This window comes from Alexandromys fortis, unplaced genomic scaffold (assembly GCF_014885135.2).
Source record: "Alexandromys fortis isolate MF-2015 unplaced genomic scaffold, M_Fortis_MF-2015_v1.1 scaffold_0, whole genome shotgun sequence".
Classification (NCBI taxonomy): Eukaryota; Metazoa; Chordata; class Mammalia; order Rodentia; family Cricetidae; genus Alexandromys; species Alexandromys fortis.
The window spans coordinates 12,864,766-12,883,779 of NW_026067949.1; the positions used below are offsets into that span (position 1 = coordinate 12,864,766).

Genomic DNA, 19,014 nt, shown 5'->3' on the forward strand with positions numbered 1-19,014 from the left:
GGCTCATGTATGTAAAGACTTGGTCCCCAGTTGGTGATGCTGTTTGGGAAGCTGGTGGCTTACTGGAGTTAGTATGGTACATGGGGTGGACTTGGAGAGTTTATAGCCTTGGCCCACTTCCAATCTGGTCTCTGTGCTTCCCGTGTATGGATGAGAGGTGACCTCTCAGTTTCCTGCTCGTGCTATTTGAACCACGCCCACCCTGCTGTTGTGGGTTCTTACTCTGGAACCCCATACAACAAAGAACCATCCAGCCCAAATATCCATAGCAACAGTGTGGTTCGTAGACTCTGGTATTGGAACACTTGGTCTCCAGTAGGTGGCGCTGTTTGGTGAGATGGTGTGGCATTGCTGGAGGAGGTTACATCACTGGGGGTGAGCCTTGAGAATTCATGGACTCATCCCACTTCCAGTTAGCTATGTTTCTATTGGAGATGTGATCTCCTGGCCTCCACATCTATCACTTACGGCCTTACCTTTCTTCCACGACGGATCCTTATCCCTCTGGAAACATAAGCCAAAATAAACCCCTTCTTCTTTAAGTTGCTTGTGGTCGTGGTGTTCTATGACAGCCACAGAAAAGTAACTAACGAAGACAGGACCGAAAGACTGCTCCTATAGCCACATGGCGCGAGTGTGACCAACTGAGCGGTGTAACTGTGACCGTCTGCAGCCTAAGGACCCAGCAGATAGGGAATGGGGGGAATGGGTGTGTTTGTCCTCAACAGAGGCCCTGAGCAGAGCTGAGCGCTTGCGTGGCTCCTCCCATATAACCTCCTTTACAGCACTAATAACCAATCGTGCTGCGCTTTCCTGTGGGCTCTACGCACACACAATCTCACTTAAGACTTGTGAGATGCCCAAGAGGTGGATTTGTTTTTCCATCCTCATTATCTCGCATAAGAATGTGAAGCCCAAGGGAGGGTTAATCCTAAGATTACTGAGTAAGTTACAGGACCAGGACTTTTAGACTCTGAAGTCTGACTCTTTCGCCAACGGCTCAGGTAATGTCTGCTCAAACGGAAGCAATGCACACAGGAGAAAGAGGGCGAGCTGGAGGCTTAGCCTAGAATCCAAGGAAGAACTCATCAGAGCAGACGCCCCAGCACGGAGTGTGAGGCTCGGCAAACATCATCCTGGCAGGTGTAGGCTTAGGATTCGTTAAGGGAGCTTCCTGCCACCTTCATATCCACAGCTGTCAGTGGCTTCCAGGACAACCCCTCTTGTGTAGGGGGTTGTTTTGTGCATTGAGGATGGGGAGGCTCCTGAGGAGAACACATGGACGTCAGCACTTGGTAGAATGACCACAGTGACAACGGAAAAAAAAGAAGCCAACTTCCTGGTAGTCAACTGTAGAAAAATAATTTTATTTACTACTGTAAATAAAGTAGTGCAAAGAGTAGTCTGAACCCACAGTAATGCCTTACTGATTTATTTTCTACTGTAGCAGCATACAGTACACAGACACTCACGCACACACTCACACACACCTGTGCACGCACACACATCCCTATACAGACACCGGCAGGCAGAAGGGGTGGAGATGAAGCTATGAGCTAACAGCTGTTTTTCTGCAGATCCCTTTGCTGCCAGTCTAGTCTAACAGCAATTCATGAAGAAGACTACACTTAAATACTAAAGAGTTCCTAGATGTTATTGCGTGGGTTGTGATGGAAACAGAAACGATATCCAATAATGTCATCAAATAATTTGGAAGCACTACGACTCCAGAAAAATCCACAGGGGAAAAAATGTAAACCGATATACAATGCTATTGCCTTCCCTGTCTATGCTGTTTTGTTTGCTTCAAGGTGCCTTCTAACTGCTGGGCTTGAAACTCAGAGAGCAATCTGTCAGCCGGGCTTTGGGGAGCAGGATGTGGATGTGGCAAACACAGCCGCTGAAGCATCATCAGCCTCGGAGGAAAGTTCCTGTCCTCCGGTCAGAGGGGATGAACAAAGACTAAGACTTTGTAAAACGCATCTCCATGGATGGGAATATGGATGTTCTACAAGGCAGGCTGTGGTTCCCAGAACCATGACCAGGAATGAAAGTCCAATGCCTCGGCTCACCTCCCCGCATGTCCCTGTTTTCAAGGCGATCCTTGAATTTGTTTGATACCTATATCCTGCTCTCGGTATGTCCTTGTTTAGAAATAAACAAAAAGACACCAAGTGCAAAGCCGGCATTCAGTTCACGAGACATTTAAGGTATTTATCAGTACAATGCCCTGGCCTCGGCCTTCCCCAGCCAGATGTTGAAAGGACTGTCTCTCAGCTGGAGAGACTTGGAGTGCACAGTTCACCCACAAGGCTCGGGGTTGTTAGCCATCGTGGGTGGGTCGTGGTCGGAGGCATCTGCAGCTGGAGGCACAGCTGGACTTGGGGTAGATGAGGTGGGGTCTGCTGCGACCCAGGCTGGTGCTGGAGAGGAGCCACTGGCTGCGGAGACACAATGCAAAGGGAGATGACGATTGAGAGAGGCACACGCAGGACGCCCAGCCCCAGCCAGGACCCAGCAAGCAAGAGGGATACTCCTTGGCTGGTGGTCCCAACTCTCGGTAGACAAGCAACCTTGGACCCATTATCTAGGCTCTTTGAACTTTGGTGTCCCCTTCTATAAAATACCAGGTTGGACTAGATAGGTAAAGATCTCTGGTGGCTCTTAGGGCCTGGGGTTCTAAGTCCCTGAGTGTCTGAAGGAATTTCCAGGCAAAATGCCGCTGTAGTCAGTTTCCTGAGCTGTGGTCCTGCCCCAGCTCCCCAACTCCCCTCTCCCGTCTCCCCCATTATGTCGATATAATACAAACCATAAATAATATCAAACAGTCAGAGGAGGGCTGGTTTTATTCGCATTCTTATGCCATTTGGATGGTGTGTCATATCCAGCCCAAGTTATTTTATTTAAATAATTGCATGCAATGGTTGGAAAATACAATCGCTGCATTTTTCATTGAAATTATTAGGTTTCAGTATTTTTGGATATATCTTTACTGGAGAACACAATTACCCTGATTTTAGAGGAACTTATATCAAGTTCATGTGGGTAGTTGTCTTTTCTCTTTAACTTGTATTTTATGCGTATGAGTGCTTTGCCTGCCTGTATGTCTTGTCCGACTTGAGTGCCCGGTGCCTACAGTGGCAAGAAGAGGGCACTGGATTCTCTGAAACTGTAACAGATGGTTGTGGGCTGGCGTGTGGGGGCTGGGAATTGAATCCAGGTCCCCTGCAAGAGCAACCAGTGATCTTCAAAGCCGAGCCACCTCTTCAGACCCCATGTCAGTAGCTTTCTGATACTAGTGATCTTGCCTCCCCCCGAGCGCTGTGGCAGTGTCTGGAGACATTTCCACTTGCCATACCTGCCCAGGGTATGGAATGATGGCATCTTATGAGCAGAAACCAAGGATCACGCTAAGCCTCCTGTAGGATACGTGACAGCCTGGCTCTAATGTCATCTACGCTGGAGCTGGCAAAGCCCGCTTTATGTATTAAAACCTAGACATGCCTCAGGAAAGACTGTAGGCTCCTGAGGCCCCCTGCTCTGACCCTTAACAGCTGTGTGAGTGGCTTCGGGTAACTTATCCACATGTTCCCAACTCCAGGAAATGGAGAAGAGGAACGCAGCTGCCTCACTGAATCATTGCAAGGGTTAACTGAGAAAATGCTCTTGAAAAGCTTAGAACAGTGTTTGGAATGCCTAAGTATGTGGGGAATGTGTTGAGATTTCTTTGTTTCAGGTACATGGCTTAGGGGACTGATGAAAGGGTTGAAGCATTTGTTTTCTGGTTGCTTGTGGTCTCCTTTGAGGCTCCGACACAAAAACAACAAGAACTTCAAAGCCAGAAAGGCCACGAGTTGAATAGCGGGGATGTTTACCAAGCTGGGCAATCTCAAGCCAGCTCTGAACCACTCTGAGTCTTAGTTTCTTCACTTGTAAAATGGGGACAGTGACACCCGCAGCTGGGTGATGAACAGTTAGCTGCTTAGTGACCAAAGTCCGGGCAAACTCAAGCTAGTCTGCCTGTAAGCAGTGATCTCAACTAAACTCGGTAATACTTCAGTCTCTGCAGAAAGTGGGGTCATTTTTTATTTTATTTATTATTTTTGTACTTATGTGTAGCACACATATGTAAGCATGTGCATGCGCCAGGCACACATGTGGAGGTCAGGGGACAGGTTGCAGGAGCCTTTGCTTTTCTTCCATCATGTGGGTCCAGGGGCTGAATGCAAGCTTCCAGCATGGGCAGCTTCACCTTTAGCTGCTGAGCCATCTTGACGGCCCAACGGAGCTATTTTTAAAGGTCATTCTGAACCGTATGTACCACACAAAGATGCCACCCTGCACTGACAACCCAACTCTTCAACAGCTCCATGTCTGAACGGGGTCACCCCAAGGGCTGCTGCTGAAAGTTGGGGCATGAGCATCCTAGCAGGTTGGCGTTTCTGTCCACGGACAGGATTTTTCTTCCAACACTCACAGGAAATGTGGAAGCAGAGACTAGGAGAGAGGCCACGGTGTTGTGGAATGGCAGAACATTACTAGGGCTATGAAAGACTTGGAGACGGGTGATCAAGAGACGAGGTTCAGAGACCACCGTGCCACAGTCGGAAGCCAATCCTGGGCATCTTCTTTAGCTGCTTAAAGAAGTTGGCTACTCCCTGAGCTAGATATGAACATGTGGATGTTTCAGTTCTAAGATGCTGGAATCCCTGGTTCCTCTGTTTCCTCCCCTGGGAACAGAAGGGTTTGCAACAGCTGGTGTCTGGACCCCCATCTGCCATAGGCTCTGCCTTTCCTGTGACCCCAGTGGAAGTTAATACAACACTAAGGCAGGGACTTTTAAGCTTAGGGACCATCTAAGTCACCATGGTAACGAGATAAATCAGCAATTGGTTTTCTGATTAAAACAAAAAGTGCCAATGTGTAAATGTAGAAGGAATGCCTAATTAGCGCCGCAGCCACCTAATCCCCCGGACGGGGACAATAATGAACACTAGCTGTTTCCACAGCAAGTTTGTTATTATCTTTGTGAGGGCCCCCTCCCTTCTGTGGGCGCTGCAATCACTGTGTTAGCCCCCCCCCCCCCGCCACACATCTTAATTCTAGAGCGGGCCCTCTGTCTCTGCTCACCAGGAACGTGTGCTGATTTTATTACTGGACTAGAACCAAGGTAACCAGGAATATCATCGCACTGCTTAAAAAATAACAGAGTATGTTCCAGAGCCAAGGGGAAGTGATTTGTGGATTACTCGCTGGCTGGGGAATCATTTCTGTATATTAGTGGGAATAATCGGGAGCTGGCACACACAGGACCCGCGGCCAATGGCTGTCACTGTCTGGTTTTGTATGGCTCTATGCTCTAAGAATGGCTTTTACACTCTTAAATGTGAGGACAAAACTCAAAACAAGCCTAAGACTTTGTGATATGTGAAAATATTTGAAATTCAAATGGGTCCACACACAGTTTTATTAGAAGCCCAACTATGATGTCTCCAGGGACAGAGAGGAAAAGGCAAAGCAATTATTATCTAACTCCTTACAGAAAAGTGGGGTGCTGGGGTGTAGCTCAGTTGGTAGAGCGCTAGCCTGGTATGCGTGAAGCCCTTGGTTCCAGCCTTAGACACATAAAGTAAAAGCAGAAATGTTGGCCTATAATCCTAGCATTTGGGAGGAGAGGCAGGAGGAGCAGAAGTTCAAGGTTATCCTCTACTAACTTGGGGCTAGCAGGGGCTATGGGAGACTCTGCCTAGAAAACAAAACAGAAAAGTATGCTGACCGGTGTTATAACCATCCCATATATTTGGCTGCCAGTTAATCAAACGTGGGCTTCAGCAAAGAGTATGGCAGGTGACTGGAGAGAATGAGAGGAAGGAGGCTGCCTGTAAATCTCACACTATGCATGACTCAGTCCTCAGGAGCCAGCAGGGCCCAGGACAGGAACAAGATTCCTGTCGTCAACACTGGCACCGGTGGGCACCAAGAGAGGGAGACTAGGGGAGACGGGGAAGACACCTTGCTGTGACTTCCCTGGTTTCAAGACGATCTGCTGTCTTCACCAGCACTCTGTGTGGCGTTTCACTGTGCTTTCAGCAGAAACCTCATTAACTGGATGCGTAGGGGACAGAGGCAGAGCAGACAAAAGCTTAATTAATCTCACTTGGATCACCTTACATTCTGTTAGAAAATAGAAAGAAAGAGGAAAAAAACCTAGAATAACCACCGTCTAAAAGGGTGAGTCAGCATTCACGGGCAGGGTAGGGACAGACTGGCAGGGACTCAGCCCACCCTGCCATCCCTGGGAACGGAAAGCTCTACAGATCTCTTCTATGTTGTGTGTTCTTTAGACGTCAAGTTAAGAGTCACGCTGCAGACGGGGATATTCTTTTTTTCCCTCTGAAATGAACCAGACCAGATGGGTTTCGGAGTTCAGAGCTGGGGCTTAGGTCAGACTATGTATAATGATGTATCTTGTGGACACAAATAGAAAAAAAGAAACTCGTCGTTTCATATATTCACCTTATATGCACAGACTGAAAGGTAATTTTACATGTTTAGTGCCCCTGCATTTTCCTGCAACCTCTTAGGGGGTTAGGTGTGGACCCTCTGTGGCTTCATGCTGGTTTAAGAATTTAGGGTTTAGAGTTTCAGATTCTGTGTTTTCAAAATTCAAATTTCAGTTTTCAAAGGGGGACCCTTTCTTTGACATGGTGCTTCTGGTTTTTTTTTTTTTTTCTTTCCATCCTTTTTTTTTACCTCCCGTCAGGCCGCCAGCCAGGCTCCAGGCTCCTCTGCTTGAGGGGCATCTGCAGCAGGTCCAGGTAAGTATGAACTCACTTTACTCTGGGATATTTTGGGCTTCAAAACAGCCGCTCCATTACACTAATTATGCTTGTGTTCTTGGCAGGAGTGGGAGGAGGTGCTTCTGAGACACACACAAGCAGTGAAATAAACTCTTTTTAGGGTCTGAGAGTGAGGCTGATCTATCTGTGGATTGTTCTAGCAAAGCTTTCCCTCCTTTCCCGGGAGCAACCTGAAACTGGAAGGCTCCAGGGAAAATGCTAATGGCTCTGGGGTTAGGGAAAGATGCCCAAGCAGGGTGATCCAGAAGCTGCCTAACCGAGCACCTGGAACATTTAGTAGGCGTTCTGTTCTCAGACCTGAGGCAGCCAAGTAACTCCAGGGGCCTTATTACCCCGAGAAGCACTGATCTCTTGAAAGATGTAGCTGCCTGGAGGAAGGCAAGCCAGGAACCAGAAACAGGTTTTCTTGATGGCACTATTTGTCTCCTATTTTGTTACGTGTGACAGATTTGTAAACACCTTTGCTTAAATGCTTTTGAAGTGAAAGCCCCACAGCATAGCAAAAGCATGCTAGGCTTCGGTTAACTATTACAGAGGCAAATCAGGCTAGTTAAGTGTGTGATCGCCTCCTTGTGGCAGAATTCTTTAATTGCAGGCAAAATGTCCCACTAGGCCATGACTGACAACTAACAGCTTAAATACACCATGTCATCTCATTTGGTTCTTTCAGCTACAAAAAGAAGCAGGTAAGGTATTATCTCTTCCATTTTACAGAAGAGCAAATGGAGGCAAAGGCAAGCTTCTTCTCCCTTGCTCAACATTGTCCCACAAGTAACAGTAGGGCCAGAATCTTAGCAGCTCTTTTCCCCACTGCTGGTGGGACTAACTCCTGTCCTGCACCACTGAACATGGGACCATTTCACGTGGCAAAGGCTGGGGCATGTTGACTATTTATCACAGAACATCATATAAACTTGGGAGAAAAATGGGGGTAGCTGGAGTTGAACGCATAACCGATAGGAACAGCTTGCTGACAGAGGATTTAACTTTAAAAACAATTGATTTTAAAAAGAATCAAAACTCTGAAATAAATAAGAACCCCAACATCTAGTGGCAATCCTCACCCCAGGCTGTTTTAGAGGCCAGCAGTGTTCAAACCCGAGCCTTCTCTATTGACTATTGACCGGCACCCGGGGTGAATTACTATGCTTATTTCACACCCTCATCCGCCACAAGGGTCAGTCATCCACACCGCCATTTCCTGTGGTGCAAGGGACATGTGGGCGCCAGCAGCTCATCAAGGCCAGTGGTGGAAGCATCGGCTTCTAGGAAGCCCATGTACCTGTGGTCCTGTCACCTGCCTATCACCTCTGCAGTCACCTGGTTGGACAATCTTATTTCAAAATGACTGGCATTTTTTCACCTTGTACAAGGACCATGGATACCAGTCAAGGAATGGGAGAGCTGCGTCAGCTCTCAGCATGAGTTCTCACATGGCCGGTGGCACTGCCAGCAGGCAGGCACATTCTGGCAGCACGATGGCCCTTCCTTCCCATTTCCACCATTCCCGGTCCAGGCATGTTTTACAGAACGGCAGTGTGGGCATGACCCAGAGGCCTGCTACAAATGTCTGTCTAGACTCACTCTCTCAGAATCTTCAAGGCCTAGGAACCTTGCATGATTCATATGCCCAGTAACACTAAGAAGAACTGGGCTCCAATTTACATATGGAAACATTATTTTGTAATAAGCTGTTTTCTTTTAATTATCCTTCATAGTGCTTTTAAAGCAAATATGCATGTGGGCAGGTTAATTACGAATTTTATTTTAAGATACTCAAACCTATCAGGAAATATTCCTACTGTGAAGGGGCAATTAGTTTAAGATAGTCTGTAACATTTGAAAGTACTGAGGTTTTGAAAGCTAGTCTGGAATTCTGCATCCCTCTTGGTCTCGTTTCCTTAGCTGAACAGGCTACTTCACCTCTCTGGCCTCCATTTCCTCATCTGTAACACGCCACATGCAGAACTGAGTTCTTTTTTTTTTTTTTAGATCTTATCCCAACACAGTCTTCTGTGGTTGTCCAGAAGAAAGGGGAGACACACTAGAAAAAGCGAGTGAAACCATTTTTGAAAAGTGAGGGGGAAACAGGTGACAGAATGACCCAAGGAGGGACAGGAAGGGGAAATACATGTGATCTAGGGAAGGGCCATAGGGACAGGGAGACAAGAATGCAGAAGGACTGATAATGAAGACAGGAAGACAAGAAGCAGCCAGTGTCTAAGAGAGGAGTTCCCACCCACCCATGAATTTTCATGGCTACCGGCGGGCATAAAGCCATCAAGTCAATTTCCAGCAACCCTCACAGAAGCGTGTTCAGAGCGGCCGTAACAGTGTCTCCATGGAGTAAAAATGACAAAGATAATTTGAAATGGAAAACATTGACAAGATGCAAAATAAATGTGTTATACCTGGCAACAAATTCCGGGATGAGGCAGACGGTGCCCTAGGGAGATTTATGCAGGGGCAGAGGACCCGGCCGCCAGCCTGCAGGGCTGTGGAGGGCAGCTTGCACCTCCTTCAGTAAATTAGACGAAGACGGCCCTGCATTTGCCTGCGAGAGGGAAGCCCACCCCCTCCTTTCACTGTTCATCTTCTGCTGCACGAATAACGGGCATGCAAACACTCAGATGCCAGCCTGTCCCTAATTTACCCATTGTGTCTCTGTTAGTCTTCATGAGTTATTCCCTTCTCTGGTTGCCATTCAACATGGTGGAAATCTGTCACTTTCCACCAAGAGACACTTGCAGTTTGAGCCTCTGATAAGTATGAGATAGTAACATGAACGGTAGGACTTGGGCCATCCTTTACCCTGGGAAGACAAATAAAACAGCTGATGTTCACTGAGAGGGTTTTATACACCACTCAGGTTTGATGGCTCTCGGTTAGCTACAGTTGCCATTAGGATAAGCACCCTATATGCATTTTAAACTGTCCCCCTCATTTTACAGCCCTTGAAAGCTATGATAGACTCTCTTTCAACTGATGAGAAACTGGGAGATCAGAAAGGGTGAGTAATTCACACCAAGTCACACAGATTCCAAGTCCGGAGTCAGTCTAAGCTCAAACAGAAGTAATGAGACTCTTATTGCATTAGCTACTCCTTAGGCTAGCGTGAAAAAATGACCGTGTCTGGAAAGAACCAAAGTGGCCTCTCCGTGTGTACCTGGCTAGCTAGGTACACTTACACAATACGACTGGGACGAGTGTGCTGTGGGACAGAATATTTGTGTAACTAAAGATGTGTTACCTTGTTTGTGTTGCGGAATAATTGTTTAACTCTGTAAAGATGGGTTGCTTTTGTTTGTGCTGCATTTGTTTAACTGCATAAAGATGTGTTGCTGTTTTACCTTGCCTGCTTAAGCACCTGACTGGTCTGATTAAAATGCTGCATGGACTGAAAAAAACAACAACAACAAAAAGCTGTTGGCCAATAGGGGCCACAGCCAGCCAGCCATGGAGGAAGCAGGAAAGCTGAACACACAGAATTAAAGAAAGGTAAAAAAGTCCTAAGGCGAAACGTAAATGAAGAGAAGCAGGTTAAAATAAGTTATAAGAGCTAGTGGGACAAGCCTAAGCTAAGGCCGGGCATTCATAATTAATAACATGTCTCCTTGTCAGGACTTGGGGGCTGGTGGTCCAAGAAATCCTGCTACATGAGTGGGAATACTTCATACAGCTGCTGCATTTGAAATGAAAGTTTCAAGAATATATAGGGAAGAAGAAAACATTTTAGTTCAATTTTTGTTTTGTTTTCTGTTTTTTTTTGTTTTGTTTTGTTTTGTTTTGTTTTTTTCGAGACAGGGTTTCTCTGTAGCTTTGGTGCCTGTCCCGGAGCTAGCTCTTGTAGACCAGGCTAGCCTCGAACTCCCAGAGATCCGCCTACCTCTGCCTCCCGAGTGCTGGGATTAAAGGCATGCGCCACCACTGCCCGGCTGTTTTTTGCTTTTTGAGCTCAAAAGATAAACAGCCAAAATCCCAAGCCCTTTCCTTTGAAAACTGTAACAGACTGAGGCTTCCTGACAGTCAGGCACTGTGAGACCCCATACACTGTAAGGATGCCTTTATCCTATGCAGGACCACGCTGAAGAAGGATTGTCCAGGATTATGAGGAGGGCGTGTGCCACTTGTTGGGAGGGAAAAAGACCCCACCCCTTCCCTCCTGCCCTGGCTTTCCGGAAAGCTTTACCTGAGACACACTGGAAATGAAGCACCATCCAGGCGATCCCTACAGACAGCAGGAAGGTTCCCAGGAAGTAGATCTGCAGGCATTGGGAGCACAGGTCAGATGACAGAGGGAGGGCAGTGCTCGGGCAGGGCTCGGGGAGGATACTCACCAGGGCAGAATGCAGAATGGCACCCCAGAGAAGCCGCAAGTGAAGGTAAAGCCAGGCCAGGGAGCAGGGGCTAAGGGACTCCTCATTACTGAGGCTCCAGCACCTGTAAACCAAGACCAGAGTACCTGTGATATCGCTGGCTTAGGTGGCACCAGCCATGGTTGGCCCCTCATACCCACATGAGTTTGCTTTTGCATACAGGAACTCCCTCAAGATGGTGGTAGGGAATGAAGCTAATTAATTCAAAGTGCTTTGGGCCCGACCTGGTATTTGGAGATTCTAGTAGAAACCTCTGGAAAGGAAGGCCCTTAGCACAGGATCTTCTGAGTGTCTATCCAAAGTCCAGGTGTAGGATGGCCTCCTTATCTTCTAGAAGAGCCAGCTAATCAGTCGTGTGATTCCCCCCACCCCCAATCTGATGGAAAATCTTGGTCAGCACTTAAACTTCAGATCTAGAACATTCCATGACAGACCGGAAGCTCAATAGAAAAGGAACAACTTCAGCTGAGCTTCTGAAGGCTGACAGAAGCAATTCTGGTGACATTTTCTCACAGCTGACATCACAAAATCAGGGTGAATGTAACCCACGTGGGTCCCCACCTCAGCTCAGAGCTCACCTTTCATACAGCTCCCGGAGGATGGAGGAGTTACTGGGATGGAGTGAGGGGTCAATTTCCAGGAACTCCAGAATGTGGTGTGGGACGACAGCACCTTCCTCTATCAGTAGAGCTAGGTTGAAAAATCCCTAAAAAGTGAACAAAACCCGAGTCAGCGACTCCTGGATAAAACCCAGACACAACTGTAAACTTTTACAACCTCTACTGTTTTTTTTTTTTTTCCCACAGTCCCAAGAGCCAGATGGTTTGGTCGTGTTCATTGATGAGCCGTTTCCCTAAATATATGTGTCTGAGAAATATATTTGCAGGAGAGTGGGAGGTTTTCAAAGAATGCTACAGTCCATCTGCTCAAACGCTGGGCAAGCCTTCCCGACTCTGGTTCCTTCCCAGGACCTGGGAAACGAGTCCTGGCATCAACAAAGCCAGAACACTAGTTTGCAGGTCACTGCTAAAGGACCAGGCCCTTGGTCACCACCTGTCTACTGGACACCTAATCAAATAAACGTTAGCATATGAACACATATCTGGGGTATTCTAAGTGAGTGTGGAAAACGTCACATGATTCCTGGTGGCGTAAATCTCAGCTCTGGATTATTTTTCTTTTTTTCTTTTTTTTTGGGGGGGGGGGGTTGAGACAGGGTTTCTCTGTAGCTTTGGTGCCTGTCCTGGAACTAGCTCTTGTAGACCAGGCTGGCCTTGAACTCCCAGAGATCCACCTGCCTCTGCCTCCCGAGTGCTGGGATTAAAGGCATGTACCACCACGGCCCGGCTCTGGGTTATTTTTCAATTCTTTCTTCTACACTTTGCTTCAGAGCCTCCAAGTGGGACCTACTGTTTGGACTATGTAGCTCCCATAAAAGAATGTCATTCGAGAGCTGGCTGGTTGAGAAGTGTCTAAACTGTGGGTACTCTTAAACTACCAGAAAGAAACAGCCCCTCCAGCATGAGGGTATGTGGCCAGACCAGCATATCCTCCAATAAACTACTAGAGATCCACAGAGAAGTGTTACTGCCCTTCAAAAGATGGTGGGTCGTGTTTTCATGGTTTCCCTTTGGCCTTGTATTTCAATGGCCACTGATAATAATTTGCGGGCCATCAACATCCACCACGTTGTATATACCAGGACTCCCCACCAGCTCACGCAGCAATCACTGTCAACACAGCAGCAGCTAACTTGTGAGTGCTGGCTGTGGGGGGACAGCATCTGCTTTACAAACACTCACTCAGTCTCATGACAATGAGTCATTACTGGTACTATCACCCTTTATCGTACAGATAGAGAATCTGAGGCATAGAGAAGTTAAGGGATGTGCTCGAGGTCACCCAGCTAGAAAATGGCAGAGCTGGGATTCAGATGCAAGAGGACAGGGTCCAGAGACTCCACTCATTGCCGGTCTGTAGAAAGAGTCCGAAGTGTCTTTAAGACGCACGCAAACATCCAGCAGAATGCACAGCGTTCTCCTCTCTTTGAAAGGAAGGGGCTCTTAAAACTTGAAGTGTTAGAAGAAAAGAGAGAACGTGGCTATAAAATTGCGAGGATTCTGATCAATGGGAAAATAAGATCAAAGTAAGTGGCAGCTAGGCCGGGAGAACAAGCGTTTGTGTGTGTTTGAACGCAGCTCCGTGGTTCATTATCAAGTAGGGAAATATATAAAGAACTAATTATGACTTGAGTTTTAAAATGTATCAAAGGACCAATAGATAACCAGGCAAAGAACGAGAACGGAGAATTCACATAAAGAAGTTGGGGCGATTAGTTCATCAGCAACAAGCGTGGATGAAATCACCTACCTTACTAGCAATTATGTAAAAGCAATTTGAAGTGAGAACCAAGTGTCAGCCGCAGTCACTCAGTTAACAGAATTAAACCGTCCATGCCGACAAGGTTTCTGCCACCCTCCTCGGCTTAGCTACTTACTGCTCACTGAGATAACGACTGGAACACAGAAATATAAACCAGCTGTATACTACTGTGTAGTCATAAAACCACTGGGATGGTGACGGTCTGTCTCAGCGTATAACTGAGGTATTCAAGTGCGGGGGTGGGGGAAGGTGGAGATCCCAAAGTGTTCACTGCGGCCAAAGAGGGGGCGCTCCCCAGCTCCTCCTTGGGAGACTCTCAACCAAGGAAGAAAGAATAGTGACCACTGAACTTTGTAGCACAGAAGGACTGGATAGATACATGTAGAATCAATAAATAGGTTGTCAAACAAAAGAAGAACCATTCATCCATGGGTATGAATGATAGAGACTGTGTAATAAAATGTACACAGTCTATCAGTTGAGTGATAAGATTATTCCCAAGGTTGTAGGCACACTGGAGACTGTGGGAACTCACAGTTGTGAACCCGTTGCACCTTGACTGGAGGTCAATGAGTTTGAGCTTAGTTTTGCTCTCTCAAAGTTGTTAACAACAGGTGCGGCTACAAATGAGAGCTCCTGACCCAGGGTGTGGTTAATTAGTATTTTGGGTATAGAGGTGGATCCGCTCCACCTGGACCGAAGGTCGGAAAATTCAAGTCTATGCCTTATATCATGCTAATGAAGCCTGTGGCATCCCTCCTTCCTTTTTGGAGGGAAGTATATAAGCACAAGCATGTGGAAAATAACCGCGGATGGATTCAGTATTCACTGAATGTCCCTCCCGATGCTGTTCTGTGTTTCTCTTATTTCTCTCATATCTCTGTTCCTTTTGCTAATTAATTCTAATCCTCACGCTCCTACCCTGGAACGTAGGAGTTTTGTTGAAGCTGGTCTTCAGCGGGAGACGATGTAGCAGACACAGCTGGTGGCAGGGACCGGAAGGGATGTGAAGATATCATGAAGAAATGAGAAGCCCAGGCTAGAGGAATGGCTCAGTGGGTAAAGGTGCCTGCCGCCACCCCTGATGGCCTGGGTTCAATCCCCAGGATCCACAGTGGGGAAGGAGAGGACCATCTCCCTAAAAGTTGTCCTTTGGCGTCTGCATGAATGCTGTGGCATGCTCACCCTTCCCTCCAACGCACAAAAATGAATAAATAAATGTAAAAAAAGAAAAAAGAAACAAAAGACCTTGCCATGGAACTACAGACACATTTATTGATTTCAGTTTTTTGCCATTTAAGATTCAATTTTACTGTAATATTGTTTTTCTAAAAAAACAAATAACAAAATTGAAAATCAAATTATTAGGCCTAATTTTAAAAGATAGCTAATAACTGGGGAGATTGTTTCTTTAGCAGAGCTAGGCGATATAATAATAAGACAGATCGTGTTCATCAAGCATACTTGGCATAGAATCAGAGCTTTCTAACAAACACCGCGTTCAATACTCACACCCCACAGGGGAGAGGCTATAATGACCTCAGCTGACAGATGTGGAAATGGAGACCTCAGGGATTAGAGACAAGTCATGTACAAGCAACCGAGTGGAAAAGATGTGGGGTTTTTAACCCGGGCACACAACTATACTGATGTAATGCCTCTGAACTAAAAGGCAAAGGCAGGAAGGAGCTTCCAACTTTGCTCTGTGACCACACACCTCCCAGCCACCGACACAAGCAGGAAGCAACCTTCCCATTCTCCACTGTGGAAAAGAGCCTGAGATCGTCACCTAATTCTCATTAGGAAGCTGAAAGGGGATGAAGGAAAGAACTACTGTAAAGACACATGCTAGTGGTTGTTGCAGGCAAGATCTCCTAAAATCCCCAGGCAAACTTTGGAAGACAAGCAAGATGCTTGGATAGCTTTGCAACACTTCCCTCAAGATCTTCATGAACTAGAAATGCAGCATAGTAACTTTACAGAAATCACCGGTTGTGAGTTCAGTGTGAAATATCCCCCACAGTGTCATGTGCGTGAACCCTTGGTCCTCAGCAGGCAGCACCGTTTGGGAAGGTTGTAGAATCTTTAAGAGTTGGAGTAAGTGGTCCACTGGGAGTCGGTCTTTATTCTTTACAGCCCAGCCTCACTTCCTGTTCACTCTTTGTTTCCCCAGTATGATAAACCAGACTCCAGCTCCCCCTAACAAGACTCCTTTCCTGTTGCCATGGAACTGAAAGCCAAAACAAGCCCTTTCTCCCTTAAGTTGCTCTCGGTCAGGATATTTGATCACACTAGGTAGCTAAAAGAAGCTTGCCACTGTGGAGGCTTCCTGACTGCATGCATTGCATTCCTGGTGTGATGCTTGTGGGCATATCATCTCCCGGGTGCTGTAAGTACACACTGTGCTTCTGTATATTCGTGCCCCATATATATATAGGCTAAGGTATTTGTGAGAAAACAAGAGACAGCCTCAAAAGACAGGCTCCAAAAGAGGGCTGTTCTATAAACTGTCTAACCAGGACTCTTCAGAAGTTCAAGGTCACGGAGACAAGGAAGGACTGAGGAACCGTCACAGACTGGAAGGAAAGGAAACACCTGCATATAGTGTGGTATCCAGCATGGGACCCTAGAGCAGAAAGGGACAATGTGGAAAAGCTGTGAAAGGCATCAAGACTGGAGTAGGCAATGCCACCGCCGCATTGTGAACATTGTCATTCAGCAGGGGCATGTGGCTGCTAGAGGGAAACATAGGGGAGAAGGGCGGATGGTGCTGCTGATTCTCTGGGTTCTTTCTATAACTTTTTTTTTTTTTTTTCGAGACAGGGTTTCTCTGTGGCTTTGGAGCCTGTCCTGGAACTAGCTCTGTAGACCAGGCTGGTCTCAAACTCACAGAGATCCGCCTGCCTCTGCCTCCCGAGTGCTGGGATTAAAGGCGTGCGCCACCATCGCCCAGCTCTTTTTTTTTTTTTTAAAGTCTGAAATTATCAAAAAAATAAGGTTCCAAAAAGGTCTCGGGAGATCAAGGCCCATCACTCACTCATGTAATGTGCAAACCACTTCTTCCTATGGGCGCCCCTTGAGGGCCTTGAGTGTCTACCCCATGAGTTAGTTAGTACTATGGAATGTGTAGAAATGCTGGACACTTCCACCAGAGACGGAGTTTTGGTTACTCTGTTTGCAACCAGTTGTTTGGCCTTGAGCAATTTATTCCCTTGCCGTCTCTCTGGGTAGACAATGGTGTGGGCCTTCCAGGCCCCTGTGAGGAACGTCGTCAGTGTTCTGTCAAGATGCACCTCGTAGAACCGAGGGTGTGACAATGTGGAGTGATGTCATCAAGTCATGCTGCTGAAGCCACAGAACGGGTTGATAGGCCCTGGGCCTGGAGAGGCAGGTACTGCTGCTTACCTGGGAGTCTCCGTCCAGAGCGGCTTGGGCATACATCTGCACCGATAGCTCCAGATCTTGGGACTGGTTTTGGTGACCATAGTAGTAAAGGTCTCCCATCTTCAAATATGCTGCAGAACACAAACCATGCGGTTACCTGTCAGGTAGTGTTATTTTCCAGGGTGTCTAACCCATTGCCCATAGGCTGGGAGGGCATGTATGCTTATTCTGGTGACATTGTGATAGGACATTGTCATCTGAAATTTCATGATCTAGAACCACACAATTAAGTTACCCAATAAACAAACAAACAAACAAATAAATATATAAATAAATAAATACATGTGAAAAAAGTCACAATGGGGGCTGGAGAGATGGCTCAGAGGTCCTGAGTTCAATTCCCAGCAACCACATGGTGGCTCACAACCATCTATGAGATCTGGTGCCCTCTTCTGGCCTGCAGGCACACATGCAGACAGAATACTGAGAATACTGTATACATAATAAAAAAAAAACAAATAAACAAAACAAAAATGGTCATGTTTTAAGAAAATGTATGATTCTGATTTTTCTTGTATCCTGTACTATCTTGGGGCCACACGTGAATATCAACATGTTAAACTGCTGATATTTCCTATTATAATGTTTACACATGCTTATAAAACACTATCGTAACTTTAACTGTCAACCTCTAATTGTAAAATTGATTTGAGTCATCTGAGAGGAAACTCAGCTGGGGAAGTGCCTAGGCTAGACTGGCCTGCGGGTATGGCTGTGAGGAACTATCCTGAAACCATAGTTACAGCCCGTTGTGAGCTGCTGTGTGTGTGTGCTGGGAATTGAACCCAGGTCCTCTGGTGTAGGGATAAGTCCCACCCCTTAGGGGGCGTGTTTGCCTCAGGCTAAAGTTTGCCTATAAATTTGGCGAGCGTGCTCCCAGCCCTCGCTTCTGCTTTCCTGGTCTCCGCAGAACGGTGGTTCTGTAAGTCTATTCCTCCATTAAAGAGCGGCCAGTACTCTTAACCGCTGAGCCATCTCTCCAGCCCCGTGAGGAACTGTCTTGATTGACACTTGATGTGGGAGGGCCTAGTCCACTTAGGTGGGTGGTCCTGTAAATGAGAGCGCCAGAGAACAAACCAGTAAGCAGCATTTCTCCCTGGTTTCTGTCTCCAGGGTCCTGTCTGGAGCTTCTGCCCTGACTCCCCTCATCGATGGAATGTGACCCAGAAGCGTATGCCAAATGAACCCTTCTCGCCCCTGGTCACTTTTTCCTGGGGTGTTTCTATCACAGCAACAGAAAGGAAGATGGAACAAACATCTTCACGTTTTCCTTGGTGGAAATCTTATGCCCTGAGCACTTCCATCTAGTTGGCACCCTGAACAGATCTGCTCGGAAGAATCTCCACCAGCAGGCTCACAACCCATCAGTTAGGCCGGCTCTGACTCTGTGTCAGCTGTGGCTTGGCCTTCGCGTGTCCTGCATCGTTTTGACTTTGTTTCAGCCATGCATTTCACTTTCTTAGGGGTATAGCTAGAACTCAGTGCCAACAAAGGAAAGCAGACTCTGTCTCTGGTAGCTGCAGAGGACATCCACCATGTGAATTGGGTGCTGGTGTTGGAAGGGCATAAGGGGTAAATGGGAAATCGGAGGTGAGTTAATCAGGATTAAAGAAGCAAGTGCCATCCTTAGCGTGCAAGATGGATATCAGGGGATAGACGTGGCACTTCCAGGGCTTCCTGGTCCCATGAGAGCTGAGACCAAAAAGAACAGAGTTTGCTGATGGGAGCTAGAATACTCAAGGGCCGCTGCCAGGAGCTGGGTGCAAAGAGAAAGATGGAGTTACTCCTGGGCTTCTCCCCTCCCCTCATGATGCAATCTTCCAACAGTATCCAGTCGGCAGTTCACCTGAATGCCCTGGGCACAGGAGTCTGGGGACTGTTTCCTGGAGGCTGACCTCTACGTAGAGACCAGAGTGGAGGGTCCAGGAGCCCACCCACGGGCACAAAGACGG

General features: G+C 47.0%; 1 protein-coding gene across 3 annotated transcripts in view; it reads right to left on the reverse strand.

The window, feature by feature from the left end:
* Positions 1-1,346: 1,346 nt before the first annotated feature.
* The window catches only part of Sel1l3 (SEL1L family member 3), a 110,884-nt gene continuing 93,216 nt past the window's right edge, over positions 1,347-19,014 (reverse strand). The window contains exons 20-24 of one of the 3 annotated variants that reach the window (XM_050149594.1): positions 17,024-17,133; positions 11,815-11,942; positions 11,198-11,300; positions 11,050-11,122; positions 1,347-2,441 (exon numbers count right to left, since the gene is read on the reverse strand). In XM_050149594.1, the coding sequence (XP_050005551.1) occupies positions 2,302-2,441; positions 11,050-11,122; positions 11,198-11,300; positions 11,815-11,942; positions 17,024-17,133 (554 nt within the window). In that variant the 3' untranslated portion in view covers positions 1,347-2,301. The other 2 variants (XM_050149595.1, XM_050149596.1) reach the window with 2 other exon arrangements.